Source organism: Artemia sp. Qi Xiang Cuo, chromosome 13 (assembly GCF_049724085.1).
Source record: "Artemia sp. Qi Xiang Cuo chromosome 13, ASM4972408v1, whole genome shotgun sequence".
Taxonomy (NCBI): domain Eukaryota; kingdom Metazoa; phylum Arthropoda; class Branchiopoda; order Anostraca; family Artemiidae; genus Artemia; species Artemia sp. Qi Xiang Cuo.
Window position 1 is genome coordinate 49039730 of NC_142806.1, and position 21766 is coordinate 49061495.

Consider the following 21766-nt stretch of genomic DNA (forward strand, 5'->3'; position numbering starts at 1 on the left):
TAATTTTTGGTATACTAGGTTCCTAATAGCCGAAGGACTTAAGACCGCATTTTTAACCTGATCTGGAACAAAGCTCGTGGGTCCGTTTCTGGGACCACAAGCCCCTTTCCGCAACAAAGGGTTTGTGTTATTGCCCCAGAGATCAATCAAAGAAGATTTTGAACCAATTGCATTCTGAAAACAAAAAAAGTCGTCCTTTTTACCACTGTAGAACCCCTTGTATTATTTGATAATATGTATTATTTATGGCCCTTGTCCCAAGGACAGTGGGGGTCATACTATCCCAATAGGCATATTTATTGAACGTTTCAACGATTTTGAGCAAACTGGCTACCTCAAAATTTCTCAGTACACCCAATATATTTGAAAGATTTTAGATGACGACCGGAGTGTTTAATGATTTTTTGTTAGTAAAACTGACCAAAGGCTGCTGCAACACCTCCCGTTGTCTGGGCATGGAAATTCTCTTCATGTCCAGATGATATCCAGACTTCATGGTACATATGATAGGTCCCTTCCCTTGATATATATATATATATATATATATATATATATATATATATATATATATATATATATATATATATATATATATATATATATATATATATATATATATATATATATATATATATATATATATATATATATATATATATATATATATATATATATATTCCAGTAAAATTTTCCTAGATCCAACATTTAAACTACAATTTCCTCAAGTCATAAAACAGGGATTTGGCGCTACTCAGGCTGTGATGTAAGATTCAGTTCTTAACTTTAACAGAATAAAGTAAGCGATCGCTGTCATATTCAAGTCTTTTTGCCTCTGGCATATTTGCTTTGCTTTTGGAATATATCCTTGGCAGTCCCTCTTGTTTACCTTTGACTGTTTACGTTAGTATGGTTTACATTGTGAATTCTTTGCATTTCTCTGTAGGCTACTGCAAACAACTCGAGTGTAAACGTAATAGTGAAGGGTAACAGAAGCTACTGTAGCTACAATTATTCTTCTTTTTTTTTTAAATAAATTAATGTTCCAAAATTGTCTTGGGTTGCTGTTGTTGCGGTCAAAATTACAGACAGCATTTCTATTTTTGTTTTTTTCCCAGAGGAAAGGCCATAACTAAAAGTTATCGTGGTTAAATAAAGACCTTAACCTACTTTCTCTTTAGAGGAACTAATTATCATTGGTAACAAAACAAAACCCACTACAAATGGAGGAATTGCCTTGTCAAAAAAAAAATTTATATCTAAGACAAATTGTATTACATAAAGCTATATGTATAAATTATTTTTTTTTATAATGAGATAATTTCTTTAGCTTTAAAAGTCTTCTCTTGGCCTCAGCCGACTAACTTTAAAAGCTTAAGGTACTGAAAAATCTACTGCTAACAGATTCGGCGACGATTCTGTCAAGCTCAAGTTAAGACACTCTCTGAATATTAAAATACCAACCAGACTTTGTATTTATATTCATAGTCTCAATTTGCTTTTTGTGGACACTCCTCTTTTCATTTTCCTTTAAAAAAATTATCAAATAGAGAGTGAAACTGAAAACAAGCTTCTATCTTCCACTATGTTCTCATTTCTTCCATCTGATGTATATACTGAAGTAATATTCGAAAGAACATTATCTTTATGTCACCTGTATACTCAGCAGAGTCGGTTTTAGGGAGGGGGGCCAAAAAGGGAACACATCCAATAACAATACGCAACATTTCCAATAATAATATAGCGATTATAATCGTTTTGCAATTTGTGAAATTTCTTTTTATTAAAATAAAGCAGTGGGCGTAGTTGATAAATGAAAATGGTTTATAAATTATTAATTAACCGATAAAAAATAAACAAAGAAATAGTTAAATAATTAGATTAAAATAATTAATGATACTTAATTAGTTTAAATAATAAATAAAAGAATTAAAGTGATTGACGAATTAATAAACTGAAAATAATTTCCTTAATAAATGACAAATTTGTCAAAGTTTGGAGTGAAAATTTATGGGAGACAGGGAAGGAACTAATCAAGATTTTGTCCTGAGTGTAAGAGAGGCTGGAACCATCAATGACACTCAGTTATCAATGGCATTCTCAGAAAATATTCTAGAGCGGGAGATAGCCTGGTAAATATCCAAAATGACTTTGAACTCAGCCTTTTCCTGTCTTCGTAGCTGTATTATAGTTTCCTCTTCATTGACAAGCAGACAGATATGGTTGTAAAGTTCAGGTCTATTTGAGGCTTGACACCATGAAGCTTTAACCATCAAACAGAGGTTGGGCTAGCCGTAAAAAGTGCTTCAGGAATGCTACAGTACCTGTACACCCTAATAGTTGGACAAAAAAAAAGAAAAAAAAGACCGCAGCTGTTCTCACAGGTAGCTCCTTTTTCAACCTTGAATCTTAATACTTAGAGAAAAACCCATAGAAAAAAGGCGAAAAGGAAACATCCTGAAAATAAATAAGTTTATTTATTTGCATAAACAAAAGATAAATTTGGTAATTAGCAACAAAATTCTCGAGAGGAATAGAACAAAGCCAATAAAAAAGTAAAAAATGAAAATTAAATACAACAAAATAAATTTGTCGATTCGTTGTCTTTTCTTGCAACACAAACGGAAATGGTTAATCCTTAACGAAGACGAAGAATAAAAAAAAACTCTTCCGTATTTACTTCTTATGAGGTAAATATTTTATAGAAGACAAAAGTTCTTCACAATCGTTAACATTACTTTTAATTATGTAGCAGTGTCCTAGTTTATTTCTAGTCAATCGTAATTGAAAATCATTAAATGTGTCGTAATGCCTGTATAAAGCACTGATTTTTGGGCGCTTTTTAGGTCTTAATACTGAATATTATTGCAACATCTTTCAGTAAAAGATCTGAAGAAAAAGACGCTACGACTTTCATGTATTTTTCAATGACAAAAGTATTTAACCACTCAGATTGCAGAGAGGAAAGAACTCAAACAGCTTCTTTTTCACAGAAGACTCGGAGCTCAACTTTTCCTTCACTTCTCCTTGGAGACAGATTTCTAAATACGATTTTGCAAACTCCATTACTCTCTTTTTCTGTTTCGGTTGTCGCTGAAACAATGTCACTACTTTCAGAAAATCGAGGTGATGTTCTAAATGCTGGCAAGCTGTTACGATTGTAGGTGCTTCCTCGAGAGGGCTGGGACGAAAGCAGTGGCCGGAGTGTGGACCCGCGTTGAAATCGAAGACTAGAATTCCGACTTATGTAAGAAGAGAACGTGTTTCCACGCTGCAACATTTCAGCATCCATGCCATCAAAGGATTCTGCAACTGGAAAGCACTTCCTACAGCCCATTCGATATGCGATGGATGTCATTCCCTGAAAGAAAGTTGTATTTTAAAACTGTTACGACCAAGCATAAATAGTTTCAATATAAAACAAGGGAAAAAAGAGTTCCTTTCTTTTCTACAGAATTTTTAGTGGTAAGGAGACACTCCGTATATATATAAATAAAAAAGAAAAAGAATGCAAATGAAAGTGAACTACGGCTTCAAAAGCAACGGTGAATTGAAATGATGCTATTTAGGTTGAGTTCAGATATAAGGTTGAGTTTGGTAGGATAATTTTTTAGGATGAAGGGTGACAGATTGCTGAAGAACGTCCTTTTCTGCCATCCATTTAGGGCCGAACGAAAAGCAGGTCGTCCTCGAATGGGGTGGCACGAGATCGTAAGGAAAAATTCAAAGGAAATTAAAGTTTTTTGGGAGAGGGAAAAGAGGGAAGCTTTGAATAGATTGGGATGAAGGAGTAGTAGTGTGCGAATCTGTACTGGCCTCACGCAGTTTGCTACTGCCGTGAGTTAATGTTTGTAGTAGTAGTTTCCTGAACGCATTTTAGAGTGCATAAAATAAAGCTATTTGTCAACTTCAAGGGTTTTATTTACTTACTGTGTCTCAAAACGGTTGACTATTTTTGTTTGAAGTGAGCAAATATAAGTAATTCTTTTCATTTCCAAAGTAATTTACTTTCAAGTATTCGAAATTAGTGTAAAGTATTGGGAATATAAATTGGAGAAGCCTTTTTCTAGTGTCTCATTTCTAACAGATTTGGCCATGCATATGTCAACGATAGCTTCTCTAAGGGGTCTTGCGGCAGGACCACAGATTATCGTGTAAATGTTTTATTCCCAGACCAGTGAACAGCCAATAGCTAGAACTTCCGTTCCAGTGAGTTTGGGGCCCTGTGGATACTTATAAAGTCAGTCCATCTCTCACCTTCGTCTCAGTTGTGATTTTTTCTGCTACCTTCTCTTCACTGTATGTGTACTCTTATATTATTTAATAAAGACCATATACCGACGTTAAAACTATTGACTATCTATGAAAACTTACGTAAACCGTTACATCAGCCAATATGAAAGGCATATACATAGCCAGAAAGTGGAAAAATAATTGAGTTTGTTTCGCAAGCGCAACAATTTCAGTTGTTGTTAATCTGTCTGATTCAAGAGCTTCACAGACAGCGTCACTTTTGGCCAATGTTTTTTGCCTTTTTTGAGGATCTGGATCCATCAATAACAAATTTATCAAGTTTAAAACATGGATTGCTTGTAGCATATGCCCCAAGCAAAACAGTAGAGAAAATTGTTGCAGAGTTTGTAAGCGCGGTTCAATTTAAGGATGAAACGGTTTATTTGTTCTGTAGAAGAATATAAACATTAGAAAGGTAGGGCGTCCTTAGAAGCCAGTGATGACGGTTTAGTCCTTGGAAGACTTGCTCCTAGTGCATTCAAGGAAGGAATCAGGCCGTCCCATAAACGGTGTTTGTTAGAGCACAGTGCAGAAATTTCTTGTTTAGATGATGCATATAGGGTTGCAAAACAATATGAACCAATTGAACAGACAATAGGGGAAGGAGAGACGTCTTCTTCTTTCAACGAATATATTTCTGCTCTGACGAGGGAGAAATTTGGACTCAATGATGAAGGTTTTCAAGGTCGTGGTCGTGGAACTATTCGTGGTCGGGTAAGTTACGATAGTAGGCCTAGTAGCGATAGATATTCTGATGACAGAAGAAAAGAGTTTCTTAATTGTGAGGGGAGACACAGTGCTATCGAACGCTATCAAAAATGCGTATCATGTGGGAAACCAGGTCACCCAGCGTTTAATTGTTTCAGCAAGGGTAGGCATCATGGAAAAAGAAATACGCGCTATGAAAATGTGCAATGCTATTTTTCTAAAAAATATGGACATGTTCGAGCCCAATGCGAAAGAGCAAATGCTCGTAAAAGTTCTACTCCGGGAAACGAGTAGACCGACCAAAACTGAGGGAAATGGTTGGTAGTAAAATAATACCCCAAAAGCTATTAACCCCTAAGTTAAATGTTCAAATTGAAACCAATAGAGCAAATAATGTTAGATTGCAGTGATATCTTAACTAGCAATAGTAAACAGTCGAATCACAGTCTGGAGAGACGCCAAGAAGAAGTCTTATGCTACCTCGGGTTATCTGCCAAGTTAAATAATAACATCCAGTTCTCAATGCTCCATAAGATCAAGCTTGGTGACATAGAGTGTTAGGCATTTTTAGATTTTGGTTGTCATAGGTCAATAATTAGTGAAATACTGTTTAACCGAATCTGTCCTAAATTTCGACAGAATTGTATACCAGCGTTAGCTCTTTATTAAGCCACTAGGGTCTAAGTTACTGTCAGTTACCGGTAAAGTCATGCTGCTGCTTTCACGTTTCGGACAAGACTGACAGAAGCGTTTAGGAAGGGAGTTCTCTATTTTTCCAAATATGGATTATGAGGTAATTTTCGGATGGGACATTTTACATGCTCTGAATTCCACAATTGACTCCATAAGAATACCATTACGTTTGGGTTATCAGCTAGTCAGAACAACCCTTGCAATTTTCAGTCGTTTTGTACAGGTAGTGTTGTATTGCCAAAAGCCGTGTCGATCGGTCCCGGAACTATGAAAATTATTCAACTGAGCTTTAGATCCAGAGATGGTAATGGCGGCGCAGATGGTTCTACAGTTTTATTCTACCCTTCAGATGATTTAGTAGATACTTTAAAATACTCAGTACATGTGATCACGCGTAATGCTGAAACTGTCTCGCCTCACGATTTTGGGAGAGTTTGAGGAAACGAATTAATTGAGGCTGCTGTGGCAGATATAAAAATAAAGACCGACAGTAGCTTTTCATAAAGTCAGGAATGGGGTGACGATAATTTTACTAAGGGTTTTCAGCTAGATCATCTCACTGGTAAGCCTTTATTGAAAGCTAAATTGTGCAGCCTTCTAGTTAAATATAAACTATTTTTTTTCGCGCTATAGTTATGATATAGGAAAGAATGACTTGTTTAAATACAAAATTGTGATTGATACAAATGTTCCAGCTCCACAACAAGAACCATTCAATTTACCACTTGTCATGCAATATGTCCTACAAAAGCATATCTCTGCGCTTTTGAAGGCTGGTGTCATCAGACCTGGACGAAGTAAATTTTGTAGCCGTTTTCCTAATTGGAAAGGCGAAAAATGGTAGGATTGCTAAGAAAAACAGAAATAAAATTTGAATAACTTGAGAGTAATTTGGGAAATGAGAGGTATTCATAAAATAATCAAAGATTTGCCGTGGCCTATGCCTCTTATCAAAAATATTCTTCCGAAATCAAGCTCTAAAAATAAATACTCCATTTTGGACATGAAGCATGCGTATTAGAATGTCGAAAACACAGTTTATATAATTAGCAGTATGATCATTCTCTATCTCACCCATTATAAAAACCCGGACCGGGTTAGCTTGTTTCTGCATTAGCTTTATTTCCGTTTTGGCAGATATAAACATAGGCGAAGTCAGATTAGCGGGATTGCAGGTTAGTCTGTTTCCGACTGTTTCCATCAAAGTGCATTTAAACAAACGGAAATAAAGCTAATGCAGAAACAAGCTAATGCAGAAATAAGGCAGAAATAAGTGGGAGGAGCTTTTCGTTCACGAAGACCAGAAATGATCTGCGATAAGGTTACTGGTATATTCTGTCTACTGTGGTCGAAAAGATGAATATTCTCAAAAATATTTTGCATTAACTCACCGGATGGAAAAATGTACAATTTTAAGAAGTATCCACAAGGATCAAATATCTCCCCTCAAGCTCTTCATCAGTGGGCTAGCATCTATTTGATAACGAAACTTTCGAAAATATTGTGACTTTATATATATCGATATGTGTGCTCCGAGTAGGGGTGATGATAACGAACATTGGGCAGACCTTGAAAAAGTGTTTGAAAGGCTTTTGCAAAATAACGTTAAATTGGGAATGAATAAGTGTCAATTCTTCACTGAGCGTCTAGAACTATAAATGGTGTTTTCGAGGAAAATAAATGATGTCAAGAAAATATTTACGAACAAAAGTATTCTGTAAAAGTATTTACAGAAATATAAAACACGTAAAAAAAAACGCTAAAAGGGAAAGCAAAATTAATAGCGTACTCTGTTTTTCCGCTATAGATCTAAGAGAAAACATTGAAGCAAGATTATGAAAGTAACATATGCACTTTGAACATAAAATATATTAGTTTCTGTTGTTCGAACAGTATTAACATTAATTAATAAACATAAGCGTTAATCCTGGTGTGTAACCTGAGAGTCTTCCTGATAAAAAAAGTAAAAAGAAAAGAGAAAAGAAAAAATGAAGATCATGGGGTGAATGAGAAGGTTATTTCTCATAGTACTGGTTGAGTGGCCTCTGAGAGAGACTAATTTATTCTTCACTCCAAGACTGAAATGAAAAGGAAGCTTTATTTACTGTATGTGGCCAAACAAAAATGGCTAATGACATAGAATTTCTTCTGAGCACCAGAGCCAATAAGTAGGCTCTGGTTTAATATACATTTCTGACAAGTTATACTAGCTTGTTTAAAAGATTGGCGCATAACATGTGCAGTTATAGTGCAAGTGGCGATATCATATACAGCACTCTTGATGAACTGTATATTTTACTTAGTGTTAGATTACATAAGTAGAAAGGCCTCAATTGATCCCACGCCCACCACGTGGTTTATGGCTTTCTCAGTGAGAGTGAAAAAACAGGAAATTTCTCACTTGAAAAAACAAGAATTTTCTCACTTTTATGGTTGTTTTCTTGGATGGTTATGGGTGTTGGTCAATTTATTTGATGTTTTTCATGGATGTCAACAGTAATTCATGTCTGTTTAATGGTTTTTGTCAGTGAGAATGAAAAAACAGAAACTTTCTCACATTTATGGATGTCAACAGCAATTTATGTCTGTTTTATGGTTTTTGTCAGTGAGAATGAAAAAACAGGAACTTTCTCACATTTATGGATGTCAACAGCAATTTATGTCTGTTTTATGGTTTTTGTCAGTGAGAATAAAAAAACAGGAACTTTCTCACATTTATGGATGTCAACAGCAATTTATGTCTGTTTTATGGTTTTTGTCAGTGAGAATGTACATGCTCGACGCGAATGTTATGAGATTGTTTGGCTAACCTAACCTGAGAAATTGATTTACATAATCGCTAGGGGAATGTATTGATTCACGAAGGGGAAATTAAGAAACAAACATGGCTTCTTTAATCTTAGGTCTGAGGGATAAACGTTCTTTAGGTCAGAGAGAAAAATTAATATTCTATTTTTAAATAGGGCTTCATTGATCTTTAGTGTCAGGAATTAGAAATGACATCACTTGTTATATTGGAATTATGCGGGAGTCTAAAGAGATAGAAATTCTATTTTTAAATACGGCTTCACTGAGCTTTAAGTCGGAGAGATAAATTGATATTCTAACGAAACCTAAATAGTGTAGCTAGGAACATTTATGAGATAAAGAGATTAACGTAGGAAAGGGTTTACTAGAAATTTGAAATGTGAAAGCACAGAGATGCCAAAAACAAAAGGAATACGCTGAAGTTACGATTAGGGATTATTTGGGCGAAACCGTTTTAGGGAATTATTTTGGCGAAACAGTTAGAGAAATTTTAAAAGATGATTTAAAAGATGATTTTAGAACAGGATTTGATGGTGAAACTCTGTGGTCGTCATAATACACAAGTTCCATTTGCACAGTGTTGTGAGGTCCCTTGCCAAAACCCCAAAGAGTCCTTATACCCCACCCCAACCCCGAAGGGTCCTCATACCCCACCCCAACCCCGAAGGAAGCCCCCGGTCCTCAAAGGTCCACCGGGCTCCCAAAGGGCCACCCGGCCCTCAAGGGTCCCCCAGACCCCCAAAGGACCCCCACAGGCCCCAAAGGCCCCCCTTGGCCCCCAAAGGGCCCCCCTCCCTCTCCCTTACCTAACCTCCCCCTCCTCATCTTCCCCTCCCCCTCCCCTCTCCCCCTCCCCTCCCCTCCTCCCCCTCCCCTCCTCCCCCTCCCTCCCCCATTTTTTAATATTTTTTTGTGCGTTGAGACACAGAAGGACCCCCTCCCCCGACCCCCCCCCCTAAAGGGCCCCCGGCGCCCCCAAAGGCTCCTGAGCCCCCATTTTAATACTTTTTAAAGGCTTTGTTATATCTTTTCAGAACAAATTATTATTTTAGGGAATTATTTCGGTGAAACAGTTCGAGACATTTTAAAAGATGATTTTTGGAGAGATTTTAGAAGAGGATTTGAGGGTGAAACTCTGTGGTCGTCATAATACACAAGTTCCATTTGAACAGTGTCGTGAGGTCCTCTATCCCCAACCCCAAAGGGTTCCGATCACCCTACCCCAACCCCGAAGGAAGCCCCTGGTCCTCAAAGGTCCCCCAAGCTCCCAAAGGACCATCCGGCCCTCAAGGCCCCCCCAAACCCTCAAAGGCCCTCCCCGGGCCCCGTCTTTCGTTGATGTATGTTGTCTGAAACCTATGATTTGGGGTGTATGGGTTGCTATTTTTGACTATTCTGAGTTGGATTTCTTAGTCTTTAATAGGTATGTGTTGTCTGAAACCTATGATTTGGGATGGGTGGTTTGCTATTTTTGACTTTTCTGAGCTGGATTTCTTAGCCTTTCATAGGTTTGTGTTGTCAAAAAATTATGATTTGGGATGTGTAGTTTGCTATTTGGACTTTTCAGAGCTAGGATTCTTAGTCTCTCATAGGTGTTTGTTGTCTGAAACTTCTAGTTTGGGAAGAGTAGTTTGCTATTTAAGACTTTTATGAGCTAGGCTTTCCTAGTATATCTTAGGTGAATGTTGTTAGAAAATTATGATTTGGGATATGTAAATTACTATTTCGGGCTTTTCTGAGCTAGATATCTTAGTCCCTCATAGGTGTTTTTTGTCTGAAACCTATAGTTTGGGATGAGTAGTTTGCTATTTTTGACTTTTCTGAGCTAGGTTTCTTAGCCTGTCATAGGTGTGTGTTGTCAGAAACTTATTACTTGGGATATATAAATTACTATTTTTGACTTTTCTGAGCTAGATTTCTTAGCCATTCATAGGTGTTTGTTGTCTGAAACCTATAGTTTGGGATGAGTAGTTTGCTTTTGGACTTTTCAGAGCTTGATTTCTTAGCCTTTCGTAGGTGTGTGTTGACTGAAACTTATGATTTGGGATATGTAAATTACTATTTCGGGCTTTTATAAGCTAGATTTCTTAGTCTTTCGTTGGTGTGTGTTGTCTGAAACCTATGATTTGGGATTTGTAGTTTTGCTTTTTGGACTTTTCAGGGCTAGGATTCTTAGTCCCTCATAGGTGTTTGTTGTCTGACACCTATAGTTTGGGATGAGTAGTTTGCTATTTTAGGCTTTTCTGAGCTAAGGTTTCTTAGTATTTCGTAGGTGTGTGTTGTCTGAAACCTATGACTTGAGGTGTCTTATTTGCTATTTCAGGCCTTCCTGAGCTAAGGTTTCATAGTATTTCGTAGGTGAATGTTGTCTGAAACTTATGATTTGGGATATGTAAATTACTATTTCGGGCTGTTCTAAGTTAGATTTCTTATTCTTTCGTTGGGGTGTGTTGACTGAAACCTATGATTTGGGATATAAGGTTCTTAGTCTTTCGTTGGTGTGTGTTGTCTGAATCTAATGATTTGGGATGGGTGGGTTGCTGTTTTTTACTTTTCTGAGCTGGATTTCTTAGCCTTTCCTAGGTATGTGTTGTCTGAAACCTATGATTTGGGGTGGTTAATTTGCTATTTTTGACTTTTCTGAGCTAGGTTTCTTAGCCTTTCATAGGTGTGTGCTGTCAGAAAATTATGATTTGAGATTTGTAGTTTGCTTTTTAGACCTTTCAGAGCTAGGATTCTTAGTCCCTCATAGGTGTTTGCTGGCTGAAACCTATAGTTTGGGATGAATAGTTTGCTATTTCAGGCTTTTCTGAGCTAGGGTTTCTTAGTATTTCATAGGTGTGTGTTGTCAGAAACTTATGATTTGAGGTATGCAATTTGCTATTTCCGACTTTTCATAACCAGATTTCTTAGTCTTTCGTTGGTGTGTGTTGTCTGAAACCTATGATTTGGGATGTGTGGGTTGCTATTTTTTGACGTTTTTGAGCTGAATTTCTTGGCCTTTCTTAGGTGTGTGTTGACTGAAACGTATGATTTGGGAATGAGTGGTGTGCTATTTTTGACTTTTATGAGCTAGATTTCTTAGCATTTCATAGGTGTGTGCTTTCTGTTAATTATGATTCGGGAGGTGTAGTTTGCTTTTTGGACTTTTCAGAGCTAGGATTCTTAGTCCCTCATAGGTGTTTGTTGTCTGAAACTTCTAGTTTGGGATGAGTAGTTGGCTATTTCAGGCTTTTCTGAGCTAAGGTTTCTTAGTATTTCGTAGGTGAAGCTTCCACGTCAGTTTTAAGTTCACCAAGACATAAAAAATTTAAAGTTCAATTCTAAATTTTTCGGTGGAAGATAGAAAAAGTAATATCATACTTGTGAATATTTTCCCGGAAGATAAAAAGTTCTAGTTCAATTTAAAATTTTCTCAACGAAGTGAAGAAAATTTCAAGTTCTCTACTGAATTTTAAAAAAGAACACAATTCAATTCTAATTTCTCCAGAGAAAATAAAATTCTTCCACCTAAGTTCTTTATTTCACAAAGACATAAAGAAATTTAAAGTTCAATTCTAATTTTTCGGTGGAAGATAGAAAAAGTAATACCATACTTGTGAATATTTTCACGGAAGATACTTGTGAATATTTTCACGGAAGATAAAAAGTTCTAGTTCAATTTAAAATTTTCTCAACGAAGTGAAGAAAAGTTCAAGTTCTCTACTGAATTTTACCAAAGAACACATTCAATTCAAATTTCTCCAGAGAAAATAAAAATTTTCCACTTAAGTTCATTATCTCACAAAGACATAAAGAAATTTAAGGTTCAATTCTAAATTTTTCCGTGGAAGATTGAAAAAGTAATATCATACTTGTGAATATTTTCACTGAAGATAAAAAGTTCTAGTTCAATTTAAAATTTTCTCAATGAAGTCAAGAAAATTTCAAGTTCTCTTCTGAATTTTCTCAATGAAAAAGAAATTAGTAATTGATCATTTAAATTTTTCCAAATAATATAAAAATTTTCCACTTTAGTTCAGATCTGTCTCGAAGAGATGAAAAATTTAAAATACTGTTCCAAATTTTTCACAGAAGATAAAAAAGTTCAAGTTCTCTTCGGAATTTTAGCAAAGAGCACAATTCAATTCTAATTTCTCCAGAGAAAACAAAAATCTTCCACTTCAGTTCTTTATTTCACAAAGACATAAAGAAATTTAGAGTTCAATTCTAAATTTTTCGGTGGAAGATAGAAAAAGTAATACCATAATTGTGAATACTTTCACGGAAGATAAAAAGTTCTAGTTCAATTTTAAATTTTCTCAACGAAGTGAAGAAAAGTTCAAGTTCTCTACTGAATTTTTCCAAAGAACACAATTCAATTCTAATTTATCTAGAGATAATAAAAATCTTCCACTTAAGTTCTTTATTTCACAAAGACATAAAGAAATTTAAAGTTCAATTCTAAATTTTTCGGTGGAAGATAGAAAAAGTAATACCATACGTGTGAATACTTTCACGGAAAATAAAAAGTTCTAGTTCAATTTACAATTTTCTCAACGAAGTGAAGAAAAGTTCAAGTTCTCTACTAAATTTTACCAAAGAACACAATTCAATTCTAAGTTCTCCAGAGAAAACCAAAATCTTCGACTTAAGTTCTTTATTTTACAAAGACATAAAGAAATTTAGAGTTCAATTCTAAATTTTTCGGTGGAAGATAGAAAAAGTAATACTATACTTGTGAATATTTTCCCGGAAGATAAAAAGTTCTAGTTCACTTAGAAATTTTTCTGGATAAATTAGAATTGAATTCGTGTTCTTTGGAAAAATTCGGTAGAGAACTTGAACTTTTCTTCACTTCGTTGAGAAAATTTAAAATTGAACTAGAACTTTTTATCTTCCGTGAAAGTATTCACAAGTATGGTATTACTTTTTTCTATCTTCCGACGAGCGATTTAGAATTGAACTCTAAATTTCTTTATGTCGCTGTGAAATAAAGAGCTGAAGTGGAAGATTTTTGTTTTCTCTGGAGAAATTAGAATTTTGGAATTGTGCTCTTTGGTAAAATTCCGAAGACGCATTTGAACTTTTTTATCTTCTGTGAAAAATTTGGAACAGTATTTTAAATTTTTCATCTCTTCGAGACAGATCTGAACTAAAGTGGAAAATTTTTATATTATTTTGGAAAAATAGAAATGATCAATGACTAATTTCTTTTTCATTGAGAAAATTCAGAAGAGAACTTGAACTTTCCTTGACTTCGTTGAGAAAATTTTAAATTGAACTAGAACTTTTTATCTTCCGTGAAAATATTCACAAGTATGGTGTTACTTTTTCTATCTTCCACCGAAAAATTTAGAATTGAACTTTAAATTTCTTTATGTCTTTGTGAAATATAGAACGAAAGTGGAGGATTTTAATTTTCTCTGGAGAAATTAGAATTATATTGTGTTCTTTGGTGAAATTCAGTAGAGAACTTGAACTTTTCTTCACTTCATTGAGAAAATTTAAAATTGAACTAGAACTTTTTATCTTCCATGAAAATATTCACAAGTATGGTGTTACTTTTTCTATCTTCCACCGAAAATTAGAATTGAACTTTAAATTTCTTTATGTCTTTGTGAAATATAGAACTTAAGTGGAGGATTTTTCTTTTCTCTGGAGAAATTAGAATTGAAGCGTGTTCTTTGGTAAAATTCAGAAGAGAACTTGAACTTTCCTTGACTTCGTTGAGAAAATTTTAAATTGAACTAGAGCTTTTTATCTTCCGTTAAAATATTCTAGTATGGTATTACTTTTTCTTCCACCGAAAATTTAAATTGAACTTTAGAATTTTATGTCTTGGTGAACGTGGAAGCTTCACCTAGCTGAAGCTCAAGCTGTACATCATCCCAAGTGGACAACAAACACCTATGGTTAGCTCTGAAAATTCAAAGCAGCTACACCTCCAAATCATAATTATCTGAAGCTTTACCTTTGAAGAGAAAAGATCAAAAATAAGGCCACTCATTCCCAGAATCAGCACACACCTATCCAGCTCAGAAGAATCAAATAGCATCCCAAATCATAGGTTTCAGACACTACACACCTACGAGGTTGGTTATGAAAAGTCAGGGAAAAGCAAATTGCATGCCTCAAATCATAAGTTTCAGGCAACACACTATGAAAAATACTAAGAAACCTTGGCTCAGAAAAGCCTGAAATAGCAAATATCCCAAACTATAAGGTTTCAGACAGCAAACACCTATGAAGAACTAGGAATCTAGCTCTGAAGGTCTAAAAGCAAACTACAAATCTCAAATCATGGACGACAGCACACACTATGAAGGCTAAGAAACCTGGCTCAAGAGGTCAAAATAGCAAATTAACCACCCCAAATCATAGGTTTCAGACAATACCTAGGAAAGGCTAGAAATCCAGCTCAAAAAAATAGCAACCCACCCATCCCAAATCATTAGATTCAGACAGCACACCAACTGAAAGACTAAAATTGCCCATATCCCAAATCATAGGTTTCAATCAACACACACCAAAAGAATAAGTCTAGCTTAGAAAAGCCCGAAATAGCTACATATCCCAAATCATAAGTTTCAGACAACATTCTACGAAATACTGAACCTTAGCTCCAGAAAACCTGAAAATAGCAAATTAAGACACTGAAGATCACTCGAACAGCACTACAAAATACTAAAGAGCCTTAGCTCAGAAATGGCAAATATAATCCAAACTATAGGTTTCAGACAACAAACACCTATGAGACTAGGAATCTAGCTCTGAAAAGTCCAAAAAATACAAATCCAAAATCATAGGTTTCAGACAACACACATAACAGAAGACTAAGAAATCTAGCTTAAAGCCCGAAACTAGCTGAATTTACATATCCCCAAATCATAAGTTCAGTCAACACACACTGAGAGCTAAGAAAGTGAAAATGCAAAGGGAAACACTCATCCCAAACTATAGGTTTCAGACAACAAACACCTATGAAAATGGCTAAACTGAAATTCAGAAAAGTCAAAAATAGTAATTTACATATCCCCAAATCATAAGTTTCTGACCTTTACCTATATTTGGAAGCTAGAAACCTAGCTCAAGAAAAGTCAAAAATAGCAAACTACTCATCCCAAACTACTTTCAGACAAAAAACACCTATGAGGGACTAAGATATCTAGCTCAAGCAGAATAGTAATTTATATCCAAATCATAGTCTCTGATACGATATACCTAAGAATAGCTCTAAAAGTCTGAAATAGCAAACTTCTCATCCCAAACTAGAAGTTTCAGACAACAAATACTTATGAGAGACTTTTAGAAATCCTAGCTCTGAAAATTTAAGTAGCCAAACTACACATCCCAAATCATAATTTTCTGACAATACACACTATGAAAGGCTAAATCCAGCTCAAAAAGTCAAACCACACAAATCATAGGTTTCAGACAACTTGCCCTATGAAAGACAAGAAAATCCAATACTCAGAAAAGTCAAAAATAGCAACATACACCCCAAATCATAGGTTTCAGACAACATATCCAATAAGACAGGGTCTGGGGGAAATAGATGTCCGCCCCAAGCTTGGGGCCTGAGGACCAGGGGCTCCTTCAGTCAATTGCTTGGGGGTTGGGGATAAGAAGGACCTCACGGCCTCATTCAGGACACCCAGTAGTATTATAACGACCACAGGATTTCACCACATTTCTTCTAAAATCTCTTCAAAATCATCTTTTAAAGCTGTCTCTAACTGTTTCGCCAGATAATTCCCTAAAATAATAATTTGTTCTGAAAATATAATAAAACCTTAAAAAAGTAAATGGTGACTCAGAAACTGAGAGCCATGGAAGCAGAGGGTCAGAGATCCTCCCAATGTCTCAACACACAAAAAATAATCAAAAAATGGAGGAGGGGAGGAGGGGAGGAGGAGGGGAGGGGAGGGTAAGGAGGCAGAAGTGGATCTGGGGACCCTTGGAGTGGGGCCCGTGAACAGCTTCAGAGAACTCCTTCAGGTAAATAGTATAATTGGAAATAGCTAAACAGGGTTTTGGTAGAGACCTCACAACATATGCAAATTTATCCCTTGACGACCTGAACAAATCTGATTCCTAAAATCATCTTTTAAATCATCTTTAAATAATCTCTAACTTTATTCATGAAATAATTCCTAAAACAGTTTCACCCAAATATCCCTAATCCTTGGCTTCAGCATGTTCCATTTGTTTGGCATCTCTGTGCTTCACATTTCCAAATTCTGGAAACCTTTCTACGTTAATCTCTTCATCTCTAGCTTCTATTTAGGTTTCGTTAGAATCAATTTATCTTGACAAAGCTCAGTGAAAGCCATGGTTTAAAAATAAATTTCTATCTCTTTAGACTCCCGCATAATTCCAATATAACAAGTGATGTCATTTCTAATTCCTGACACTAAAATCAATGAAGCCCTATTTAAAAATAGAATATTGAATTTTTTTTCTCTCTGACCTAAAGACGTTTATCCTCCAGATAAGATTAAAGAAGCCATGTTGTTTCTTAATTCCCCTTCAGGGATCAATACATTCCCCCAACGATATATAAATCAATTTCTCAGGTTGATTCTTAAACAATCTCATAACATTTATGTATTCTCCTTGTCGCTCAAGAACAGACATAAATTGCTGTTGACATATCCTATTCTCATGACAAAAACCATAAAACAGATTGCTGTTGATCCATAAATGAGAAGTTCCTGTTTTTTCATTCTCATAGCCATATAAGTAGACATAAATTACTGTTGTTATCCATAAATGTGAGAGAGGATTCCTGTTTTGTACCACTGACAAAGCCATAAAGTAGACATGAATTACTGTTGACATCCATGAAAACATCAAATAAATTGACCAACACTATAATACATCCAAGAAAACAACCATAAAGAAATTCGTGTTTTTTCAAGTGAGAAATTTTTGTTTTCACTCTCACTGAAGCCATAAACTGCACATTGGTGGCAATATATGTAATCTAACACTAAGTAAAATATACAGTAAGAGTGCCCTTGCATACCTGCTTGCATGTTATGCGCAATCTTGCTTCAGGTGTAACTTGTCAGAAAGCCATATTAAACCAAGAGCCTACTTGTGTGCTCAGAAAGATTCTATGTCATTAGCCATTTTATACAAATAAAGCTTCCTTTTCATTTCAGTCTTGGAGTGAAGAATAAATTAATTCTTATCAACCAGTACTACTGAGAAATAGCCTTCTCATTCACCCCATTTTTCTTTTCTCTTACTTTTTATCAGAATGTCAGATTTTGCACCAGAATTAACGCTTATGTTATTAATTAATGTTAATACTGTTTAACAAGAAACTAATATATTTTATGTTCAAAGTGCATATGTTACTTTCATAATCTTGCATCAATGTTTTCTCTTAGATCTATAGCTGAAAGCAGAGCATAATTTGGCTATCTCCCACGTGTTTTATATTTCTGCCAAACACAGAATACTTTTGTTCGTAGGTATTTTCTTGACATCATTTATTTTCCTCAACGTATTTATATTCTGGAGCAGCACTTATTCATTCCCAATTTAACGTGCAAAGAAACTGCCTGCTCAAGGTCTGCTTAATGTATTATCATCACCCCTCAGTACCTCCGTATATAAAGTCACAATGACGAAAGTTTCGTAATCAAATGGATGTAGCCCACTGATGAAACGGAAGATATTTAACCCTTGTGGATACTTCTTAAAAGAATGGCCCTCAGTATTTTTGAATATTTTTTCGACCACGGTAGTAACCTTATCATAGTCATTTCTGTCTTCATTACTTAGCTCCTCCACTTATTTCTGCCTTATTTCTGCATTAGCTTGTTTCTGCATTAGCTTTATTTCCGTTTGTTTCAATGCACTTTGATGGAAACAGTCAGACTTAACCTGCATTCCCTTTAATCTGACTTCGCCTATGTTTATATCTGCCAAAACGGAAATAAAGCTAATGCAGAACAAGCTAACCCGGTCAGGCTATAATAGGTGAGATAGAGAATGATCATACTACTAATTATATAAGGCTGTGTTTTCGACATTCTAATACGCATGCTTCATGTCCAAAATAGTATTTATTTAGGAAACGATTTCGGAAAAGTATTTTTGGGTACGGTAAATCGTTGTTTTATGAATACCTCATTTCCCAAATTATACTGGGTTATTCAATTTTATTTCTGTTTTTAGCAATCCTACCATTTTTCGCACCTTTCCAATTGGAAAACGGCTGCAAAATTTACTTCGTCAAATGACACCAGCCTTCAAAAGCGCAGAGAATATACTTGTAGGACATATTAAGAAATGTGCAGATAAGTTCTTATTCTTATTGAACTGGGTATTGTATCAATCACAATTTTGTATTTAAACAAGTCATTCTTTCCTATATCTGTATAGCGCGAAAAAGTTTATATTTAGAAGGCTACGAACCTTTCAATAAAGAGCTTACCGTGGATGATCTAGCTGAAACTATAGTAAAATTTCTTTATGAAAGCTACTGTCAGTCTTTAATTTTTATATCTGCCACAGTAGCCTCAACCAATTCGTTTCCTCAAACTCTCCCAAAATCAGCCCATGAAAAGTGATACATGTACTAGTATTTTAAAGTATCTACTGAAGAACAGAATAAAACTATAGAATACCTGCAGTCCCTCTCTGGATCTAGGAATCATTACAGCTTTAGGCAATACAACACTACTAACAAAACGACTGAAATACAGGGTGTTCCTGACTAGCTGATAACCCAAATAATGTGTGGAGGTCAGTGTAAAATTCAGAGCATGCTTCATCCCCATCAGATTACCTCATAATCCATATTTGGAAAAGTCTAAACATAGTCTTGTCAAGCAGTAGTAGCAATACATGATACTACCAGTAACTTTGATGACAGCAAGGCCTAATTGAGCTAATAAAGAGCTAACGCTGGTATATGCAGCTAGTAGGATTTGGGTGATTAAGCTAGTATTTCACTAATTATTGACCTATGACAACCAAAATCTAAAAATGCCTAACCTTCTATGTCACCAAGCTTGATCTTATGGAGCATTGAGAACTGGATGTTATTATTTGGCTTGGCAGATAACCCGAGGTAGCATAAGACTTCTTCTTGGCGTCTCTCCAGACTGTGATTCGACTGTTTACTATTGCTAGTTAAGATATCACTGCAATCTAACGTTATTTGCTCTATTGGTTTCAATTTGAACATTTAACTTGGGATTCAATAGCTTTGGGGTATTATTTTACTGCCAGCCATTTCCCTCCCCGGGTGTCAGTCTCTCCAGAATAGAAATTTTACGAGCATTTCTTTTCTGTTAATTCAGACATATTTTGTAAATAGCATTGCTGACTCATAGCATATTTCTACCCTTGCTGAAACAATTAGAAGCACTGTGATGCATTTTGATAGCGTTCGATAGCACTGTGTCTCCCCCTCTGAGTAAAGACTCTTTCTTCTGTCATCCATCTATCGCTGCTAAACCTGCTATCATGGCTTACCGACCACAGATAGTTCACGACCACGGCCTTGAAAACCTTCATCATTGAGTCCAAATTTCTCCTCATCCAGAGCAAGTATATTCATTGAAGAAGAAGACGTCTCTCCTTCCCCTATTGTCTGTTCAATTGGTTCATGGTTTTGCAACCCTATATGCATCATCAAAGCAAGAAATTTCTGCATACTGTCTCTAACAACACCATTATGGGACAGCCTGGTCCTTGAATGCACTAGGAAGCAAGTCTTCAAGGACCTAAAACGGTCATTCTGGATTTAAGGACGCCCTACCTTTCTAATGTTTATATTCTTCTACAGAACAAATAAACCGTTTCATTAGCCCAATTGAACCCATCTACAAACTCTGCAATTGCATTCTCTACTGTTTTATGCCACAAGCAATCCATGTTTACTATAAGAATTTATTATTGATGGATCCAGATCCTCAAAAGGCAAAAACATTGGCCAAAAGTGACATACAATGTGAAAACTCCCAGATTAACAACAACTGAAAATGACAGCTTTTACAGAATTTCACTTTCTAATATGCCATGTACTTTTTCATATTGGCTGATGTAACGGTTTACGTAAGTTTTCATAGATGAGTCAATGGATTTTTAGTAACTGATCGGTATATGGTCTTTATTAAATAATATAAAAGAGTACACACATACGAAGAAGGTAGCAGAAAAATCCTGGCACTGAGACAGATAATACAGGATTCTTGGAAATGGCTGTTCACAAGGCACTGATTTTGATAATCATGGTCCTGCCACCAAAGTTAGAAAGAAGCTAATAGGTATTTTGTACACATGGCCAAATCTGTTAAGAATGAGACATAAGGATAAAGAGCTTCTCCAATATTCCCAATACTTGCCAATGAATACTTGAAAGTAAATTACTTTGGAAATGAAAATTACTTATATTTGCTCACTTCAAACAAAAATAGTCAACCATTTACAGGCTACAATAAGTAAATAAAACCCATGAAATTGACAAATATGCTATGCACTCTAAAATGCGTTCGAAACTACTACTACAAACATTAACTCACGGCAGTAATAAACTGCATGAAAGATTTTACTCCTTCATCCCCAATGTGCCTTCCCCTCTTTTCCCTCTCCCAAAAAACTTTAATTTCCTTTGAATTTTTCCTTACGTCGCCACCCCATTCGGGTGTGCACGTTCAGCCTAAATGGATGCAGAAAGGGACATTCTTCAGCAACGGCTACCCTCATCCCAAAGATTATCCTACCAAACTCAACCTTATATCTGAACTCAACACCAAATAGCATCGTTTCCAGTCTACCGTTGCTACAGTTTGAGCTCACTTTCGTTTGCATTCTTTTTCTTTTATTTATATATATACGGAGTGTCTCCGTACCACTAAAAATTCTGTAGAAAAGAAAGGACTCTTTTTTCACTTGTTTTATATTGAAACTATTTATGCTTGGTCGTAACGGCTTTAAAGGTACAACTTTCTTTCAGGGAATGACATCCATCGCATATCGACTGGGCCTTGCAGGAAGTGCTTTCCAGTAGCAGAATCCTTTGATGGCATGGATGCTGGAAATGTTGCAGCGTGGAAACACGTTCTCTTCTTACATAAGTCGGAGATTCTAGTCTTCGAGTGTCGACGCGGGTCCACAATCCGGCCACTGCTTTCGTCCCAGCCCTCTCGAGGAAGCACCTACAATCGTAACAGCTTGCCAGCCATTTAGAACATCACCTCATTTTCTGAAGTAGTGACATTGTCGCTGATGTAACCAGGAAAAAGAGAGTAAACATTTCATC

General features: G+C 35.7%; 1 protein-coding gene across 1 annotated transcript in view; it reads right to left on the reverse strand.

Moving 5' to 3' along the window:
* Window positions 1-2478: 2478 nt before the first annotated feature.
* LOC148945365 (uncharacterized) overlaps window positions 2479-21766 on the reverse strand; it is a 130753-nt gene continuing 111465 nt past the window's right edge. Inside the window, exons 3-6 of the mRNA XM_089099022.1 lie at window positions 21578-21662; window positions 19978-20124; window positions 4372-4541; window positions 2479-3358 (exon numbers count right to left, since the gene is read on the reverse strand). Coding sequence (XP_088955148.1) covers window positions 2969-3358; window positions 4372-4541; window positions 19978-20124; window positions 21578-21662 — 792 coding nt within the window. The 3' untranslated portion in view covers window positions 2479-2968. The remainder of the gene's footprint in view (window positions 3359-4371; window positions 4542-19977; window positions 20125-21577; window positions 21663-21766) is intronic.